This window comes from Poecilia formosa, unplaced genomic scaffold (assembly GCF_000485575.1).
Source record: "Poecilia formosa unplaced genomic scaffold, Poecilia_formosa-5.1.2 Scaffold72, whole genome shotgun sequence".
Lineage (NCBI taxonomy): Eukaryota > Metazoa > Chordata > Actinopteri > Cyprinodontiformes > Poeciliidae > Poecilia > Poecilia formosa.
In genome coordinates, this window is record NW_006800011.1 from 766,072 (window position 1) to 788,441 (window position 22,370).

Below are 22,370 nucleotides of genomic sequence, written 5' to 3' on the forward strand. Positions count from 1 at the left end.
GCAACTGAACCTTATTTCTGCACATTGTACATGAAATATTCTTTTGAAAAAGTGCAGTTTGTAGTTCATTTAATCCTAACTCGGATCAAATTTTCTCTGCAGTCATTTATAGATTATTTATAGATGAACATAATTGCATGTGCAAGCTTATTATTTTATTTATATTCAGTCATTTGAAATACTTGCGTCACTCTTAGGTATATGTATGTATTTCACCAATTTCATCGCTTATTATATTTGTATTATTAATATTTAACACCTAGCTTAACTAGTAAATGATTTATTATTGGAGATCAATATTCTATTCTATTCTATTTTAAACATTTAAGTGTGATGTAAAAGCCAAAAAAGAGGAATAAATCTTCAGAGACTCTCACTTCTCCTGGCTTTGTATTTATATAATAACTGTATAAAAATGTCTTTATTGTACCTGTTAGGAGGAGAATGCTCTCATGACTTCTTAAATTCAGCTGCTGCTTTCATCCAACATTTTCCCCTCAAACTCCAACTGTACTCGCATGAAGACTGTATTAGATGAGCCAAAAAACCAAGATTCCTAGAGCTGGAGATTGAAGAGTGCTTTAGTAATCTCCTATAATCCTTTTTGTTCACTTGGGAGATTGTTCTCCTTTAGAAGTTTCCCGCCAGACAAAGAGGTGGATAGTGCGATAGTATCGACTATAATAGACTGAGGAGGTTGAGGAAAAGGCTAACCACCTCACCGTGTCAGATGAGGCCAGGTTCATGGAAGTCGGCTCTTTCTCAATTATTTTCTGAATTAACGTTGGGGCACCGTAGAGATTTAGGAGAGACGGTCTGAGGCGATGCGGCTCAGAGCTGAGCTGGGAAGAGAGATCAGAGGTCTGATCTTTGTGTCAGAACACTGATGTGTGTTTCCTGCTTCCTTCCTAAGAATGCCCCAGTGACTTTTTCAGTGTTGGAAGATAATTTGATTTACGAATGAAGAGGCTGCAGAGAAAACTTTGCAACCAAACCTTGATGACATTTTTACAGTGTTAAAAGTATTCAAACCCCTTGAACTTCAGTGTCATTTGCATTTTCTGTGACACACCAACACCAATCAATCAGTCTTTTCCAAAGTGTGAAAGGTGCTTTTGTATTCAGACCCCTGAGTCAATACTTTACACAAGCATTACAGCTACAAGTCCTTTCAGGTATGGAGCCTGAATTATCTGCTTACACTGCAAAAACACAAAATCTTATCAAGTATTTTTGGTTCACTTGAAATGAGACACAACTGTCTTCAAGTCGATATTCCTTACATGTTGATGAAAAGCTCCACTGGCAGAATATTTCACTTGTAAAATGAGAAAATGCCTTAATGTATTTAATGAAAGTTATGTAAAACGAGCTCCTATATCTAGCTGAAAAATTTCCTGTCAATTAGTTTTGTCTTATTTCAAGTGTATTAAGATATTTGTACTAGAAACCAGATGAAAACACTTCATATCATTGAATACAATAGTAATATTGCACGGTAAAAAATATGATATACTTTATTACATCCAGAATGTTGGATTTAATTTAACTGCAGTGGATTCTCATACTCGACACACATAATTGTACCAAACACATTAAAGGACACAGAGAGTGATGCCAATGTTATAATCATAGATGTGAAAGAATGTAATATGAGCACCTCGTAGTATTTTTTTATTTTTCAATTGTTGCAACACTTGTTTTGGGAAATATGCAGTTTAATATATCCACCACACAAACCAAACATGGTAGATTTGAGTCTCATCTAATGAGAGAAACCTTTTCTACATTTTTAGCTTGTGGTGTTTTCGTCTTGCAATGTTTTTCCTCCTAACCAAAAACTCTTAGACGTCCCGTCAGTAGACTCTCCACCTGCGATGTTGTTTTAAAAACATCTCTAATTCGAGCGTCTCCTCATCTTTCTCCCTGACCTGCTGTGCTGCTGATCTTCTAGATTCTCAGTGTACATTTTGGGATTCAACATGGAAAAAAGTCTGAAAAAGTCTGAAGGTGTGAAAACCTTTAAGACTATTTGTTTTACTTTGTGTGGCTCACAGTTGGTCATTCTCTCTGCTGGTGGATAAAAGCAAAATTCTCGTAGCCACAGAAAGAAAATCTCTTTTTTTTTTTTTGTATGTGCTTATTGGTTTGGTTCCAGCTGTGAAATATTGTTCAGGAATGTCACACCTTTATGAACAAAGAGGTAATATGAAATTTGAAAGGTCAGGTCGTCCATCTTAGAGTGGATTTTACTCAAAAAGTTTGACCACTTTCCAAGTAGTGTGTCTCAAGGACTTAAGGTCAAATGTTGCTAAGGCTGAGGGTAATAACTAGGGACTCTCAGTGCAGTTTGCAGGGCTTGTATCATTACAGGAAAGTTGTTAGCAGCACTTTGATTAGTTTTTGGAACAAAGAACAGCAGCAGATCCCTGCTGAGACCTGGCATTTCAGCAGAACGCTTTGACGCCAATACGCTACTCAGGTTGTGAGTCTTGAAAATGTTTGGTTGAAAATGTGTTTTCATTCCCTGTGGGAGTTGGAAAAACTGCATTGTATTATATAAAGCATTGCATCTTTTCTTTTTCTTAGAAGCCATTACCCTTTCAGTCTGTCAGTTTATCAAAGTCTTGAACGTATGAGAGAATTTCACATTATTGAACTTTACCAACTCCAGCAGTAATAATTTGCTGTTTTTATGTGTCATTAAAGGATGGGTTGTGTCTTCAGACTTTCCTTCTATAAACTAATGAAATCATCATTTTTCATCAATATTAAGGAATTATTTACTTAAAATAAGCTCCTATGTCTGGTTGAAAAGTTACTTTAAAGTTAGTTTTGTTTTATTTCACATGTACTTGATATTTTCGCTGGAAACTAACTAGACCAAAATTAGTTGGTAAAATGTCATGTTTTTGCAATGTATGTCCACATCTTGGAGGGTACGACACCATTTTTGTTATGTTCTGGGAACATAATGAAAATGAAGCATAAAAAAGTTTAATGTCTTATCCTCAGCTCAGGTTTAAGATCATCTCTGGATGGAGCGTTCTGTCTTTTCCATGGCTGCCTCTTGTCTTGGATCCTTTATGAAGTTCATTAACAGGATTTTAGGGTGTAGTTGTAAAAGTTAGGATGTCTGATTTGGAAATGTCAAGGTCTTTTTTTCTTTCAATCTCTTTAGTTTTCTGTTTTCTGTTTGTAAGCTTGACCTAAATGCTTGGTAAGTTTGTGTTTGTCTTGCAGTGTGAATCAGAAAGTAAAATGGATCTGCAGTTGACTACAAAAATCAACCTTCGTTAGTGAGGATTCTCCTTGTAGGCCAAAGTAAATTAAATTCTGTCACATGCCTTGAAATAAAAGCAGCTTCCTTTGCTGCCCTACTTATTGCTGTATCTTCTCAAGCAGAGGTAATATGCACAGAACCACACTGTTAAAGCAGTTGTTGCTACTTGAGAATGAACTGCCACCATATAGTTCCATGGACTTTATTAAGAGCGAAAGTGGTTCAACCTATTATTTCTTTATTTTACACAATGCAGCCTCTGGTTTTACTTGTGGCCTTGAGGTAGAAGTTTATGAATGGAGTGTTTTGTCTCATTTTATATTGAAAACTTGTCTTTTTCATCAGCTGCACTCCAGTCCCCCTTTTTATTGTATCATAAAGAGGATGAATCCTTATTCGTACTAATACAAGAGTAGAAAATTCTGTTTACTGCTCACTTGCTGGAATATCTTCAACTTGACAGGTTTATATTTGAAAGGTTACATTAAAATTGCAAATTCATCTGACAGGTGAAATCTTGATTACAGCTTTCTAAGTTTTCTGTTTAGACAGACCTACATCCACCACCTATATTTAGCCCTTTCTGTTGATTACCTCCTGGTAAATCCAGGTTCACTATCAGTGGCCTGGACGTCAGCCAGCCTCACCGTGACGGATGATGTGTAACCTCAGATCTTAATACTGTTGCCTGCCTGGCTTCTTGACCCACTTTTAATGATTATTCAGCCTGATGCGAAAGGATTACTTTCTGTCTATAGAGTCCTGAAAGCACAAGAGAGGAAAATGATCTATTGTGTAACACGCCAATGTCTGGCTCTTTTGTGAAGTACAGGAAATAATAAAACTGAATCCATTAACTCCTAAATGGGGTTTGGTGAAATTCAAGCTGCTTGGATTGAAACGGAGAACCATGAAATAGTTTGAGTTTTAGCTTGACAGAGTATTTCAAAGACATCTTAATAAATTTGATGTACTTTCATTTTATTGTAAAAAAAAAAAAAAGAATAATTGCAAATGCTGTAAATGATTATGACCTAAACAAGGCCACAAAAATGTATTTACTATTTTGACTAACCAATATTATACAAGTGCAGAAATCGTGTAAGGTGTGAATAATGGTATGAATAATCAGCTTGATTTCTCAAATATATCAAACGTATTGTCAAAACTGACAGGCTCAAAAAAGACCAGCGTTAATCAGAAAAAAGCCAAGTTGAATATGAAAACTCTGGAGGACCTGAAGTGATCTACAGCTCAGGATGGACAACGGCTGGTTGTAAGCTCTACCGTTACTACTACACACAGAAATCCTTAAGAAATCTTACTTAAACTTTGCCTTGAAGCCATTCTGAGAGCCAGCTTAGATGGGACAAAACGTGGTTGAGTCAGGTGGAACCGAAATGTAGAGAATATTTGAACTGTGTGGTTTTTGGTTGTAACAAGTTCAAGACATTGCAAACTGGGCTGTATATAAAACATCAGAGCATTACTTTTGGGGAACAAGTCATAACATCCCTTTGCAATGTTCTGCTCTGAGTTCTAAATATTATGCCTCAAGATCAATCAATCAATCAATCAATCAATCAATCAAGTGTATTTGTGCAGCACATTTGAGTTCCAAGGCACTTCAAAGTGTTTTACTTCATAAAACCACAAAAGTACAAAGTCATAAAAACATCATACAGTCACCATAATATTTCAGGATTCTTAGAATGTTTGTGATAATTATTCTCACATAATTATCAACATACCAATAAGAAAAGATTTATGGTCTATAGTTTTTTACACGTTTTGGTGCGCTGACATCCATTTAGTCATTGTATCCGTGTTTTGTTTACCTCAAGGTCTCAATGTTTCTGTATAATCTCTAAATCTGTTGCAGGCACAAGGTCAGCGGTGACCACAATGTCCTGGCGCCAGTCAAAAACACAATTTACAACAAAACAAGTGTGAACATATGGATTCTTGTCCTATGTGGTGTTTTTTTTTCTTTCTTTTTTTGTGCAAAAGCCAAGGCTGTAAATTCCCCTGTTAACAGTTGTTGGAAGACATAAAGTAGCACACATTGACCTTATAAGATCCTGCTGCACCTCTGCCCATTTCCTGTCTGGTTTCTGCAAATAGAGGCCACTCGTGCCACAAAACCCTTATTTAAAAAGTCAACACAGGGAGCAAACTCATCTTTTGTTTTAGGCTCCTGCTGTGTCGCAGGGACGGTTTCTTTTTAGTCAGAGATCCAATCGTATATCATATTATGAAGGTTCACGGCTGAGCATCCTGTTTTCTGCATTATGAATAAATGTGATAGTGCAAGAGCCTCAGGGTGTTACAGTATAATATGATTGAAGATTGCAAAGCATATTTAGCTGTAATAGAATCGGAAGGAAAAGGCGATCAAGGATCTACAGAATTAAAGATGAAAGAGGCTCATTATTACATTCAGTACTATGAAATAAACCTGAAAATTTGGGAGGAAAGAAATATCTGTCTTACGAACAATATTATTTACAAAATGTGAAGTATATATACAGTCAGTATATTAACACATATATTTTATTATTCTTTTATGATAATAAAAATAATATTCTTATTCATCAAAAAAAGAAGATACCCCCAGTATCAATTTGATAGTTTTAGTATATAAATGATCCATTAGCATTCTGTTAAAACCTGAATGTAAAGTTTGAATTTTGTTTTTATTTTTTTATATGTACCAAAAATCTTCTCCTAAAATACAGCAGCTTCTCTGCTGCTGTCACCAGGTTTTTACTACATTTTAATTCTACAATAGGCAAGGGGTTTTATTTGTATTGCACATGTCAATAAAGCAAATTAAATTGATTTGCATGATGAAAACATAAAACGGCAAACAAGCATGAAACATTACACTGCAGTGGAAAAATAAAGGGAAGTGACGAAAAGATGGAATACAGTTATGGATGAGTTTTATTAACCTGTTACCAGATTATGTGTTGATCATATTCTGAGCAGTAACACAGTGTTAATCACTGTATAGTAACTTATTCAATACATTTGATGATTCGAAAATCATAGTTTGTGAAAATGTACACCCCAAAACTTGTAGATAGATGCAAAATGCACAAAGCTCCGACGTTTAACCGTCTTATTTTGTGTTCAGTCTGGATGGTAATTATGAAAATGAACCTTTTAACTTTATCTAGACTCTCTAAAGCATGGCCCAGTTTTTCATTCACTCTGTTCTATTACAGAATCTTTTGGGTCCGTTTTTTGTTTCCTTTGTGGGAAATGTGTGAAACGAGGCTTTAGTTGATCTCAGATACTCTATTTACAAAAAAGTAATTATTTTTTCTTCCTCGACTCTTGAAGTGACTCAGGTTTTCTCTTCTTTTGAATGGGAGTCAGACTGTAGTGCATGGATCCTCATGACCTGACATAAATGAACAAATTCATATCACATAAGCAGAGTTTAAGCTGTAACCTCCTTCATAAGAACCAGAATGGGGGTGCATTGGTCTTGCAATTTTCAAACAACAAATGAATGTTTAGATGTTCCACATGTTATCTTTATCATCTTAAATTGCTTTTTTGCATTAAATTTGCAGGAATTGTCAGAACCGCCTTACCAAAAATGGACAGAGAAGCCAAAGAACACTATACGGTTGTGATTCAAGCCAAAGACATGGCAGGCCAAGTTGGAGGGCTCTCTGGCTCCACCACCATCAACGTCACCCTGACAGACGTCAATGACAACCCACCCAAGTTTCCCCAAAGTAAGTACTGTAACAGTGGAGTTATCAACAAAAAAAGCAGATTTCTCTATACGTGGCTTACCAAACTTGAAGAAATTGTCCCATTTAGGTTGGATATGTGAAGCTTATGGTTGAGCTGAAGTATTTTCTGCTTTTCCCTTCCTGCTTAAAATCATTTTTCAAAGCCATGCTTGTTGTCAAACCGAGCACGGCACCGCTCTGAAACATCTCCAGCCTTGAGCTGAAAGAAGTTTTCAACAAGAATTACCTGGTGCAGTTTTATAACCTAAAAAGTATTTTTACAAACCGTGCAATCCTTTCATCGGTAAAAGATGAAAGGATCGCCTCTGAAATAAAAAGTTTAAAAATTAATTTAAGCAAGAAACAAGCTCCAGTAATAGGGACAGAGTGACTAGCAGCTTTTTGCTGAAGAACATGAACATTAATGAATAATATCAGTCAGTAATTCTTATTGTAATTTATCAAAACTTTTGAACTCAGAAGTCTAAATTTATTTTGTTTTCTATAATTTGCAAAACCAGATGAATATTGCTCAAACCACTCTGTTTTCCAGGCTGAATTCTCTCGATTATAATGAAAAATGTAAGTAACGACAGAGCATCATCAAGAATATTGCCCTTCAGCAACGAGCTTCCCATTTATTCTGCAGCAAAGAACCATCAACATTTCCCTGAATAAATATCTGCTTCATTGCAGTGCTATCAACCACAGTTTAGCGCTTAATGTCAATTGAAGCACTGCAGAGTATTTTTAATGACATTCCCTCAGGAACAAATAGTGACAGAGTCAAACTGCTTAGCCAAGCTTTTCGGTAAACAGTCAGATAGATATTCAACTGTTTGGTGCAGTAGAGATTTTTAAGTTGATTTGTTTTTTCTTTCTCTAAGTGAATATAAATGGATGTTCATTCACAGAAAATTACCAGCTGTATGTCCCAGAATCTGCTCAAGTTGGGAAACCAGTGGGGAAGATCAAAGCCAACGATGAAGACCTCGGTGTTAACGCGGACATTAGGTACAGCATCGTCAACTCGGAGGGCGCCAACATGTTCTCCATATCCACAGACAGAGACACAAAGGAGGGAATCATCAGCCTGAGAAAGGTAAGCGGCTGGTGTCCATGGTTTGTTTACAGGTATCAAATGAAAGGAAGTTTTTATGGAGACACAAATACCTGGAGGGATAATTTGACCCAGAACCATAAAGTTTTAGCCTTCAGTATCTGTGCTGACTTTAAAGTCAGGCCCATCATGTCAGGACAGGCTGTATGTACAGTTTGGGTTCTTTTTTTTACTCTGACGTCTAATAAAAATGTACTGTGGCTATTTGTACTTGGATGGTAAAAGAAATTTTATCAGATTTTTGAAATGAAAAGTTGCTTAAATACTCTGTAGTGTAAGATTTTTGACCACAAGAAGAAAGTAGTAATTTTTTTTACAAGAGTCTTGGAGATATACTTTTACATTTTAATTAAATGTTCTCGTTTTGTATGTTGGATCCCCGTTTATTTGTGGTTCAGTATTTGTAGAGTCACTTATTTGTGGATTTCTTGTATTAGGATATCTAAAATTTTCAAATGAAATACCTGGGTCCAATGCTACTTGACCATTTATTGCTGATTAAGTGGACGTGGGAAAACAAGAAATGTTAACATGGTTTCCATAGAGTGTATTAATGCTTTACTGGGGGATATTTGGTGTTTGAACTATTAAAATAGCCGGAAGCGTTTTAAGAGGGGGTTTCACATATCCCCAGATTTCAGCCATTCATCTGTGGCTTTGTCCCTCAGCCACACAAACACCGGCTGCTCTCCGAATCCATCTGTCTGTCCATCAGTTTTCCAAACCAGTTCTGTCAAGTTCAAGGAGAAAGTATTTCTCAGAATTTCAGAGCACATGATGAACAATTTTGACTTAGAAATGAATGTTCCCAGGTGGTGCTCTTGGTATATGAGTTTTTTTTGTTGTTTTTTTCATTTAGTTTTGACCAATAGCGCCTTGTTAAGAATCCACACCATGGTGAGGTCCTCATATTGTGCTTATCAAATGTTCTTGGATCTGACATGCTTTATAAGACACCTACAATGTTCACACAGCGAGTGAAATACTCTTTAAAGGTTATTTTGATGAAATATCATCCTGAGTGGCAGCCATTTTACAAAAGAAATATGTACACTTCAATCAGTTTATTCACTTGAATACAACACATTTCATTATTAATTTAATCTACATTCTCTTACATTTACCATTTAATCTTGAATCAACCTGTGTCTTCCTCAATTGTAAAATAAAAAAAATGTGTAAATTAAAATATGAGTTGCAAACAGTAGATCATTCTCATTTTACCTCAAAAGTGTTTGACTTAAGCATTTTTTCCTCATAAAGTGTTTTGAATTGATTTATGGTAGAACATTTTCAACTTATCATTCAAAAAATCCATAATTTTACTCCATGCACTAAAATGCACATTTGTTTTAAAGCAGGTTTGCTTTGAAATCACATTTCCTTCCTTTATTTCTGTCACTTGAGCTTAAGGCAGAACTTTTGTCAATTAATTGCCAATAGTCTCTTTCTGTCTTTACCAAATCACTTAGTTTCAAGGTATTTGATTGAGTTGACAGTTTGTTTGTTCTCTTGCATTCATTTTTATACAGAATTCTCACAGCTTTCTTTTGTGCCACAAACAAAGGTTTAGTGTCGTTTTATTTTCCCTGCAGCCCCTGAACTATGAGAGGAAGAAGACCTACATGCTGCACATCGAAGGAGTGAATACACATGTGGATCCACGGTTTTCCTACCTGGGCGCTTTCAAAGACACGGCTACCCTTAAAATCACAGTGGGCGATGTGGACGAAGCCCCCGTCTTCTCTATGGATTATTATATCCTGGATGTTTACGAGAACTCACCGAGTGGAACTGAAGTGGGATCGGTTACGGCCCGGGATCCAGACAGCAGAAACAGTCCTGTGAGGTAGGAGACTCGGTCACATTAAATCTGAGCGTACAGTCTGAGCAAAAACTTCTGAAAAATTTATTGTTTGTTCCTTTAGACTTACACACTGCAAACGCAAAGAAAGCCCAGCATTGATAAAGCAGTTTGGTTATTTTGAGGCTCAGCACTTTTTCTGCTGACTTGCAGCAGATAAACAGCATTTGGGTGATTTGATTTTAAATATTTGCAGATTGGAGGATATGTGAACCAAACAGATTATTTTTATCTCAAAAATAGTTTTATATAACCAAAGCTCACACTTGCAGGATGTTTTCAGCAATGGACGATTTTTAAAAAATCCCAGCTCCCCAGAATATATATACACATAAATACACACTCTCAAATACAAACATGGGTACACAATATGTATGTATACATCATAACAGTATAAACATTTATAATTCAACATTTTAAGGCTCTTTTAAAGCTCACTAACAAAAGCACCTAATTTGAGATCATCATTCCGTTTATTCCACTGAAACATCCAGATTTTAATTGACATCTTAATAATTTCTGAATACAAAATTATTCATTGAAGCCTTTTACATCAACGTATAAAGCATTAGGATTATTGTCATATTCAGTGACTTTAGATTTTAAAATATTACTCTAATTTAAAAGTGTATTAGTTGGTTCCTGATATTCCACTTTATTAATAAGCCTTATAGCTTTTTTTTTGTAGCTTATGTAAAATGTGAATAGACGTTTTATTCTCTTCAGTCTTACAAGGTGTTCTGCATCAGTTGTTCTCCAGATGATGAATTTCAGAGAAGTAAATGAGTCGGGAACAAAACAGGAATTGTCTGTCTTGGAAAAACATTTCTAGTTTCTGAAAATCATTTTTAAAAAACAGAACATAGGTGTGACACAGTACCTGACAGTTTCATCATCCTTTGATAGTCTACTCCTGTACGCCATGTTTTCAGTGACTTTGACATTAAAATTGTACTTTCTCCTCCAAACTGTGCTTCCCTTTGTATTTTTTGATAAATTCAAGCTGGTGACATCATCTTGGCTTCGCACAGGATCTTCTTTTTGACAGGTTCTAAATTTGTCATTGTTTTTCAGTGAAGTAAAACTTGTAATGTTATAAAATAAATTCTTTACTGTTATATTCCCTTTTATTTAACTTCCAGATCATCCAGAGGGTTCACAGGGAGTTCTGCAGTGTTCCCTGTAAATCATGTTAGTTTTTTGGCTTCACCAGGAATCTGCTTATTTTTCCTGCAAGCTTGAGAAGTAACCTGAGGCAAGACAATTACTCTGCACATTTATATGCACTCTAAACAGATGCTTGTATGCTGGTGGGAAATGGGGGGAGGAAAAAATAAAAATTCATGCTAGCCTTAGGCAGCGTGCTGAACAGGTGCCTTGTTCCTTGGCAGTACACTCCAGCAACTACAGCGCCTGTAATGATTTGAATTTGCTTCATGTTCTTGACAAAATTGATGGAATAGTTGTGAACCTGATACTCCTTAAGAGGTAATGCATTGGTCTTATATCAATAAGAAACAGTCTTCTGTTGCTGCAGCGTGTAATGGGAGATTATTTGGTATGTTTAGCGGTGCTGCAGAGGCCAGAGGGTCCATAAAAAGCATTTAAGATTTATGAACAGAAAGACATAACCTGTTGGTGGTTGATGTATCATTGGGTTATTTGCAAGAAAATATACCCACTGTCATTCCATAACGGGATTCTCTTTATTATTCGATTGCTGCAGCAGAAAATAGCAACATAAAAACTTTGCTTCCAGAAGTGTTCGCCTCCCAGATCCTGGTGTTGCTTCATAGCATTTGTGTCAAAGTCAAGCTCGGGGGCCAAATTCTGCCTGCAGTCTAATCCTAATTGACCTTCACATTATTTTTAAGAGTCTAATATAGCTAGTTTGCTAACAGACACCTGAAAACTGCTATTGCAGATCTGAGAATGCTCTGCTGGTACAGGGTAGAGTCCACCAAAATGGTCAAGCAGAAGTTGGAAAGCAGAATCTTTCTGGACCAGTGGGAAGCCATCTGCAGTGGACACCCAGTGTTTACAGGAGGCAAACCAATAATTAAAATGAATAGTTAATAACACTAATATTTTGCATTAATGCTCACAGTGGAGACTATCTTAGCAGAATCTACAGACAACAGTCAGTCAGCAGCATGGAAAATGCAGCTCTTTTTGGATTGGCTGCTTATCAAATGCCAGCCAGTAGTATGATATTATATATGCTCCATAAAAAGCATATGTCTAGATTTGTCTTCATTTCGGCACATTGAGTTTGATTCTCTTGCTCAATAGTAAGAAATAACTTGACTTTAATGCAACTTTTGTGACCTTTATGAACAGGAATCAGAAGGGAGATGTAGGAAACCAGAAGGATGGAAGACATGCAGCTAAGGTCTTCAGGTCAGGACTTGACCCCATAGTAACCTCTGCATACGTGGCACCGGTTGGACCCAGCATGCACAACATGCCCCTCCATAATGGAAGATCTTTCTAAATAACACACATTAACAAACACAGGTGTAAAGCTTGTACCTTGTGACAAAATGTTGTGAACATAAACAGCCTGGCAGCCACAGGAGTCCGGCGGGACCCAGAACTTCCTGGAGCTCTGTATGGCGGTCTGTGTCGCTCACGCTGTGGTAGTGGATGTTTCTGAAACGCTGAGGGCAGTGAAAGTGTGTGACAGGTAGCATGACAGCTAGTGGCACCATCAGCCAAGTCAGGCATTTATCCTTCTGCTTTTTGAGCTGCCGTAACACCAAGAAATCACAACTATGTGAAGCAACAGGTGGAAGCCTCTGTACCAGGCGGTTAACTCCCACTTCCATTAAACAAGGAGCATTTTATCACGCTGAGTTCAAACATGTTTGAGGGTGTTTTTGACAGATCATTCCTTCTGTAACTGACAGGCAGCTTGGGACAAATAAAAGGAAAACATCATAGAGGCATAAAGGGAAAAGGCAGGGATCACAAGATCGGCATAGTCTAGTTTAAGAAGCTCAGTATTAAAAAATGTCACAATTTCATGTTTCTTCAGTAACAAAATGTGCTTATTGCTACTAGTGTTTTGATTTATTTTGCATATACAGTAGACATGTTGGGATGAAAGTGTCATTTTAATACCATCATTCTTTTTTTTTCTACATACACAGGAGAAAAAAATACAATTGTACCTATTTTAGTGGTAGTTTTTATTTATGTATTGTTTAAAATGGAACTTAAATAATTAGTATAATAAATCATATTTATGTAATATGAGTTATATAATTTATAAATTGAGTTTGTGGATGTTAAGATTACTCATTCTGTCAAATTAAGTACACAATCAAAGACTACTCATCTGTTGGCCTAAAGTGTATTTCCTTGTGAATTAATTAATAAAAATTTAAACAAATGAGGTAATAAAACTAAGCGAAGGTAGTTTTAGGAATAAAAAACTACCTCCTGATAATATTCAGAATATTATCTAAGGTGACTACAGGTTTCTCAAAACTTTTCTTGGTCTTCTCTGAAGTTTAAAGAAGTCCAGACTAATTCTGAGTTATAATATCGAACTGTAATTTCAGGGTTCATGAGTGGAGAAAATAAAGAAAGGAAAGTTTCAGGAAGCGCCTGCCTGGGCGTTCATCGAACTCAACCGGAACCTCAGAGAAAGATCAGGAATACTGTGGGTCAAACGAAGCTGGTTATTGATTTGGAACCACTTAAATATCTGCTTTGTTGTTCTGCCAACTTGAGAGTGACTTTGGCCTCAGCAGAGGTTCAGTCGGCCCTGAGGTCGCTCCTTGCGGGACCAGTTACCTGACCTCTTCTGGCTTTTGCTTTGGGTTGCCTCCCTTTGGATTTGGAGCAGCAGTAAATATAACAGAAATGTTCCGTAAGAATGTCACTGAGGAATGTCAAAGACGTACCGATAAAAGGAAACTACTCTCAGGAACTTCATATTAAAGTAAGCAAACTGACAAAAACATTGTGTCTCCCACCAGAATGGGTGCAGTTTACCAGGCTTGGTTTCAGATTATTTTGTAGCAACCCTGCTGTTTGCCTTCAGCTTCTCTGCTCCTCACTGAGTCGGGACACTCGGGTCAGCTGCTGGGTGCTGGAGATCCTGGAGTTTCTGCAAAACTGTTTAATCAGGAAAGGATATGTGACCATGTTACATTGTACAACCAGTTATTCAGATGTTTAAGCTAAAGAGAGAGCAGAAAGGGTTAAACAAACATCACCAGGTAAAGAGATACATGAAAACTTTTGGCTTTGCTGTTGGAGGTTTTGTTGAATAAAACGTCAGGCTGATATTGACCCTCTAATACGTTAATTACTGTTTAAAATTAGCTAAACGTGAATCATTTGCAAAAGCTTTTTTAAATTTTTAAATTAGAAAAGTAATTACATGAAAGATCCTTTGCCGCCTGTTATTTTGAGCAGAACAAATCTGTCACAACATTTGAGATTCAGGACATCAATAATGGAAGCCGAGGACAAAATTGCATAAATGACTCGACGTCTGCCTGCCTTTTCGAACATTTTCATCGTGTTGGTTAATTAATGTGACTCCATTCACAGCACATACACGCCTCAGACTTCCATCAAACATGTGATCTTAGAAGTTAGAAGTGAATTTCTATAAACTTTTAAAATTAATTGGAGTACTAACCAGGCGTTTGTGGCCAGTTTTCAACGTCCTGCTCTGCGACGTTTGACCTGCCAGCACTACTGAATCTAATTTATTTCTCTTTTTAAAAAATAGATAATAAATAATATTCAGAATATTATTTTCAGTCATTCCTCTTATGAGCATTAAGCTGTTTATGTTATGAACAATTTTACCAGTATTTGTAAACAAAGGCAACATTATATTTGGACTTTTTGGCATATTAAGTAGTGCTTTCGGTTAGCTGTACAGTGGACCTGCCTCTTTCACTTCAGTATTTTTCTGTTGACCATAACTATATTGTTTGTGAAAAATTCACCTATTTTTAGATTTTTGCATATTCGCAGTTATTTTAGCCTTTTCTGATTCAACAAGTAAGTAAACTCGTCATGTTGTCTGAGATTTAACTGTAATGATACACGACTGTATAAACACAGTTCAACTAAATATTGACTGAAATATTCAGAAAATAAGTACCACTTCCATTCTTCGCCCACTTAAAGCATTTACCATAATGGGAATCTTCATCAGTGCCGACAGAGTTTCTGCATAGCACAGCATGAAATGAGCAAACGTTTATATCTGGTCGTTGCCGAGGCGTTTAAATGAACCTTTTTGTTCAAAACCTTAGATTTGGTCTATACACATTTTATATTGTGTCTCTGAATTGCAGTAAAGCCAAATACTGTTTTAAAATACCCCAAAATCTATGGCAATGTGGCTTAGTTATTACACAAAATTCACATTTGTACTTTTTGTTCTTCCATTTGGGTTTTCTGCTACTTATAAAAACAGCCCAAGCGCTTAAAAAACCCACCCAGCTGTTTTTTGCCGACAAGTTAATGTTTTCTGGTGTCAATAACAGATTTGCGTCCCAAAATGATGATTACACAAAGCTGGTTTTGGTTTGCAGTTTTCACCACAGAACATTTCTGCTTGGTTGACTCTCACAGATTTGATATCTACTGTTGTTTCTGTTTCACTTTTTATCTCTGTTGTAGTAAAATTAGCTGCCATTTCTGTCTGCTTTATGGAGTGGGCGGCAGCAGCACAAGCTGTGGCGAGGGAGAAAACTTGCAAGTGAAAAAAGAAAAAAGCAGTAAACAGAAAATATATAGATTTCTTTTGCAAGAGTCGACTTTGGGAGGACATGTGAAACACTCGGCCCAGCTCTGAATAAAGATATAATGTTGTTTTATCTTTTCTGTTGTTGTTTTGCCACCCTAACCTTTGACCTCTTTATATTGAAGAGATAAAAAACCCTGCAGGACTAACGGCGCCATGTGTTTGTGGGTCAAAAGCTGGATTAGTATTAGGCCTTTAGGACATTTACTTTGTTTCTGTCTTCTCCTGAATCTCCTAACCTGAGCATGTGAGGATGGAATGCATGAATGTGGAAGGTTTAAGTCCATACACATATTTTTTTATGCTTTATCTCCCCTTTTCTGTTTTATAAAGATATTTTCTTTCAGAGGAGAAATAAATTCAAACGGTTCTGCTCGCTGTCAGATAAACCTTTGCTGTGTGTATATCTCTTCCCACTCAGACTGCAGACCTCCTTTTGTTTTCTCTCTGTGCCTCGAAGAAACGCGATGACTTGCAGAATCACAGCGTCTCATTGTTTACAATTTAGCTACTTTGTCTGTTTTCAGCATCTGACTTGAAATCCATTAATGTGCAGGACAAGCTATAAAAGCCCTCTCTGAGAATGAGGGGGTAAAAAAACAAAGTCCATAAAATGCAGGGACTGACTGGCTTTTCCTCCTTTATCTCAGTTTGCTCTGCAGAGCAGCCGAGTCCTGATAGGTGGGTTATGAAGTGCGCATATGAACCAACTTTCTGAAAATCATTTTATACGCAAATTCAGCTGCTGGTTTGGTGATTTCTATCAGACGCTGCCTCGTTTGTAAAATCAGTCACTGCCGAGTTTTGCGTTGTCTCTAAGGAAGGAGGCTGCATTTCATTTCCGTTACTATTTTAGGCCTGTTTAAAATCCTGAAAACAAACACAGACAAAACAAAGTAAGCATGACTTCAGTGAGAAATTAATATTTTATATTAGTATCGGTGAAACCCATTGGACTTTTACACAGTTTCACAGTATAATAATGAAAAACAAAGAGATTTTACAAAGAAAAACAAACTCTTGTCCAGAATTTCACAGCTGTGGAGTTAACTGGAGCTGTACAATTTATGAATCTTTTGCACAGATCAGCTGCACACTCTTTTGTTTTCATATATTACATAAAATCTATATAAAATAATTAAGATTTTAGGTGAGAAATGTTGAAGGGGGGTGAATGTTTCTGCAGGGTTCTGTGTTAGAGGTCAGAGTTGAACTGAAGCAGTTATTAAAACTCAAACTTTTCTTGCGTCTTGCTCCAGAAGATAATATTTGTCTGTATAAATATGGCTACTGAAAATGTCCTCACATGTTAATAACGTCTGTTTGTTCCTTAACATGGAGCAACAAACACTCCTCCAGATTTACACATGCCTCTTACAAACCAACACTTTGTGCTTTAACAACATTTTTATATTCCACGCGTTCAGTTTTCCTGCAGTCTTGAAGCGAAACCCATTTCCCTGAGTTAGAATCAAATCATTTGTGCGTCTGGTTGCACTGTTGAGCTCATTCACTTCACCTGACTTTTACTGCGCCTGTGAAATGCCCTGTGGTTGTTGTGGCCTTTTAAAACCGGACGGAGGCTGGTGCTGAACGCGGCGTGACAACAGGACAGTATAATTGCCTGAGACCACAGATATTTGTCCTGCAGTTCTGTTGAGTGAGACTATTGTCAGGCAGCAGAGCTGCCCAGCTCAACATGCATTTCACATGTTTGTTAAAGCTTTTACTAGTCAACACTGATTGTAACCAATTCTGATTTCACTTTTAAAACTTTAGCTTCTTACTGTTTCAATATAGGCTGCATACTTTTATTGTATATATTAAAAATTAGAAACTATAACATAAAATAGCTGTTTGGACTTTTATTGCCAAAGTCTAAATTAAGGAGAAATGTTACATTTTAATGTAAATCAAGCAATGAATGAAACATTTGGTGCATTAAAACACCTTTATATCTGAAATCCATGGATACATCAAACCCCCCACTAAAAATGCATTTAGCTATTAAAATATGTCAATTTTAGCAGTTCAAACCCCAAATACACCCAAACATGCATAAATACACACAGAGGAAACCCCATTAGAAGCTAACTACTGTCTTTCTTATCTCTATGGGGGCACAGCCAATCAGCACCAAGGAAAATAAATGGCGTTCCTGGATTGGCTGCTTTGCAAACAGCAGCCAATAGCATGTCAAGTAGCTTTGTGCAAAAGTGTTTCAGGACTTGTCCGGCACAACGCCATAAAGTTAATGAGGAGTTCTCCCTGAGGTACATGAGGGAGACGTGAGACCGTGTGTGAAAATATAAAGCAGTGAGATGCTTTGTCATTTACTTTGTTGTTGAGCCAGGCTGAAGTCACCTCACAGCATCTGAGGGAGTTTTTGTTTGGCCTTGGACTTTCCTTTTCTTAATCCTCAGCCTCTCTTTGGTGGGTTAGTTGATCTGTTTTCGGATATCGTAATGTTTCAGGGTCCAGTTCTTCTTTCTCTACAGAGAGTTTCACATTTTCCCCAAACAGCCTTTGGAAGCAGGAAAACTTTCCCACTCATCTGACCAACATCAGAGAAGCTGAAAATACCATATTTTAATCAAATGATTGTAGGTCCTCCTTGATAATAAGGTTATTTTTGATACTTACTTATAAATTAATTAGATTCTTATGAGATGAAAAAACATAACCACTGAAAAAAGAAGAGAAAAAAGTTGATCTCTCATATGCTCATGTTCATGAGAGAATAATGGGAAATTAAATGAGATATATTTAATTTTTCTTCTGTGAGTTTTTGGATAACATCATCAGATATATTTGGTGTTTTCAGAAAGTTGGACTTTATTTTTCCACAGCCGTTTTAATGGTCTGAATTTGTGACTTCAAAAAGCATTTGGTGTGTGTGGTATTCATGTGTTTGAATGTTTTTTGTTTTTGTTTTTTGTTTTTTCCATCAAACCAAAGACTTAACGAAGTATCTTAACATTACTACGCTTTGCTAAATATCCATAAAACTCCAAATTATAGAAAAGTGTGTGATGCAGATTTTTAATTACACTATATGTGTAATAATATATGAGATTTTGTTACTATATTAGCAGATTATTGTTGAAGCATTAGGAATTTAATTGAATGTTTATGAAAGCCAGAAGAGAGCAATCACAGCAATAATCATAGACATTGTGGTTTTAATTAAACACAACTTTATTAGATTTTTAGTTTGTGTAAATACTTTCATACTATGAACTTGTGGTAATTTTACTCAGCAGTCATGCTGTCAGATCGTTGCTTCGTCTGGACCAGCCTCTCTGTCAAACCTTTCAACCTGAGACTGAGAGCAGAAAACCGCAACCAGATACTTCTGAGACAAAGCAGACATAGAGATTTGTTTGGTTTTAATGAGCATTATTAATCACTGTGTATTATTTAATATCATCAGCAGCTCTAAGGAGCGCTTCCCAGAGGTAATGACTCAAAGAAAGCACAGCATTTATATATATTTATATATATGTATGTGTATGCATTTTGCACTTTGGCACATATGTTTACGCTCAAATGAATCTGTGTACGCCTCTTTTTTTTAATCTTTGGGACAATGACTGCCTGATGCGTATGTACACCTAAATGCTTTTTAATTCAGTACCTGAAAATGCATTTATCTTTTTGACAGATATTACTTGGACAGCAAAGAGGACGGAGTGAGATACTTCCGGATTGATGAAAGCAGCGGAGTCATACGTACAACACAGCCTCTGGATAGAGAAGACATACCTTGGCACAACATCACTGTAATGGCCTCGGAGGTTGGTAGGTACCCAGGTGTATGAAAAACATATTGCACTGACTTACTCATAAACATCTAGACTGCATCTTTGTGCTGGTCTAGAAATTGGCTGATATTTCCTAAGAACAGCTTTATTCTTCCTCTAAGCGTCTGCAGACATGCTTAACTCCCGTTTAGCTTCCTTCACAATGGATTAAATGTCCTGTGATCTTCAGGATATTCAAGTTGCTGCTTTTCAATCTGAACCTTTACTATTGGTGCCAGATTTTACCAAGAATCTTTGCTGAAATTCTTCAGAATCTCCTCGTAAATGTTGAGGTCGTTTCTGCATCTCTGCAAAACCTTTAGCAGAAAGAAAACGGTGCTTCTACTACTTCAGTTTCCTTGATTAACTTGGTGAGTAAGAATAAAAAATACCCCCAAATGATTGATGATCTCACAATAGCAACTTTTTCTAGAGACCCTACATTTATCCTGATGATTGTCCTGAAAACTAGAATTTATAAAAATAAGCAAAATGAGGAGGAATGAATCTGAGTTTTGAAGGTGATTACTACATGCTTTTCTGTTTCCCATGCAGTGTTTACATCTTTTTCTTCAGAGATGCTTTCAAATAGAAGTCCTTCACCATGGCAGCATGATTTAGATAGAAACAATTAAGTGGAAAAAGGCCCTGCCTATTGCTCTGCCTCTTTTTTCTCTCTCCCTCTAGATAACAGGACACCCTGAGGGGATCGTATAGTCAGAGGGCAGCGCGGGTTCAAATTCATAGAGAGTAACACAGGAGTCAGAATCAATATCAATAAAAGAGGGGATCCATAAAAAGCAATGAGTACATGAATCAGCAGCACACATGCTCCCCTCAGCTACAGAATCAAATCTGTTGCACATCGTATAAGTACAGAGCACTTGATAGTGTTTGTGTTATTTAAAGACACTCTGGTTAGATTGCATGCTGACAGATGTAGCATCTTTGGAAAGAACATGCTTAATCATACCATAATCAGCTCCCATGAACACCTGTTGTGACCCGTTTTCCCATGTTAATGGAGCTTGGCAGGTTTGATTTGTGGACGCTCTGGACAGGCGATTAAAAAAATCTAACTGTGGTGCAGTAAAGATGAAAGATGGTGCAGTATTTGTGACTGAAAATGACAAAACCAGGAACAAGTCTCCCCGGGGGCATTTTGAGTTATTTATGGATTCTGAAAGTGACGGGTTTAAGCGCTCTAATGAAGTCAAACACACAGAAATAAAAGTAAAATGAAAAAGAAGATTCAAAACATCCATTTTTTAAAATACATATTTTAGCTTTAAAATAGTTTGGCAGAAGCAAACATCCTCTTCTGCATCATTAAATATAAGAATTATCCTCCGCTCTTCTGCATTGTATTTATTTGGCAGTAAAATAAATACAATTTTAAATGACATAAAATAGTAACATCTATTGGTGTGTGTGCAGAACATTAACACCGAGCTGAGTCATAAAAAACAAAGAACAGTTCTCACTGGCTGAGACTCAACTCCTGTTGTTCAGTCTAAAGAGCCGTTCAGAAGAATCGGATCGCTCATGAACGTCAGTGCTACTCTCAACAGGTGTGACTTGTCTTATCTAGTGAGAAATATATATTTCCAGACGTTTTCAGGTTTTGTTCCATTTTCCAACCAGGCTGACAGCGACCGTCTTGTGAAACGTCTTGTGAGTTCAGATTTACTCTAAAAACAGGCTGAATTCAGACACAAAGTTTGTCATTTTAAAACTATTTAAAGCATCGAGTCCCTTCTTCATAGCTTCAGCAAGTACATTTTGCAAAAAAACAAGAAACTCATCATTCTCTCAGTAATTGCTGGCCTTTATCGTGTCACATCAGTTTACATAAATGTCCAGTTGCAAGTAAAATTATACATTTAAAGCATTGTATAGTTCACATATTTATGAAGATATTAGGTAAAGAAAGTATTGGGTTGATTTAATTTGCACATTGTTTATCCTGTATTTATACATGTTGCAGGTCATTTCTCTTGGATTGCCTATAAAATCGAACCGGTCTCTACTGTTCAAATGTCCTTTCCTAGTCTGGTAACTAATTAAATCAGCGAAGCCCCCTAACCTCCGGTGAGTTGGATCATTTGTAATCACAATTAGGCAAATCTCCAGCCAATGGTCATGCATGCTAATGTTTCTTTATCTCTTCATCTCTCTTTAGTGTTCAGCAATATAAGCCCAGGCACAGTAATGCAGCTACATTAAGAAAACCAAGACAGTTTCCGTTATGTTGCAAACTGTCTTATAGAGGTTAGAAGTTCATAGACGAAGACAGAAGTGGAAAAGGAATTAGAGAGTTTAAATTTAGGTCATTGCTAAAGAAGATGCTGGTTCACAGAGTCTTTTATTGAGGCATGTTATTGGAAAGTTGAATCAGAAAATCCTGGTGTGAAAACAGATGCAGAAGCAGCAGGAATAACCATGAGTTGGAGAAGAAAACTCCTTTTAGAGTCTGAAGGGAATTCACAATGTTTGCAGTTTTACCTTGGATAAATTATTGACGCATTTAATTTTAATATTGAAGAACATTGAACTTATTTCAATCTAAAATATAAATATAGAATATGTAGAAATTAATTATTTTCCTCTTTTATTTGTTATTTGTGTTCAATGCTTCTGGATCCCCATTGCAGACATTGAACTGTGAAAACAGCAGATCCTATTTTAAATATTTATTAGACTTTGGAGAAAAAAAAGAGACACACACACACGCACACACACGCATATATGTATATATATATATATATA

General features: G+C 36.6%; 1 protein-coding gene across 1 annotated transcript in view; it reads left to right on the forward strand.

Moving 5' to 3' along the window:
- LOC103140572 (cadherin-18-like) overlaps positions 1-19,634 on the forward strand; it is a 29,306-nt gene extending 9,672 nt beyond the window's left edge. Inside the window, exons 2-5 of the mRNA XM_016673214.1 lie at positions 6,868-7,035; positions 7,950-8,137; positions 9,751-10,004; positions 19,463-19,634. Coding sequence (XP_016528700.1) covers positions 6,894-7,035; positions 7,950-8,137; positions 9,751-10,004; positions 19,463-19,619 — 741 coding nt within the window. The 5' untranslated portion in view covers positions 6,868-6,893 and the 3' untranslated portion in view covers positions 19,620-19,634. The remainder of the gene's footprint in view (positions 1-6,867; positions 7,036-7,949; positions 8,138-9,750; positions 10,005-19,462) is intronic.
- The last annotated feature ends 2,736 nt before the right edge of the window (positions 19,635-22,370 follow it).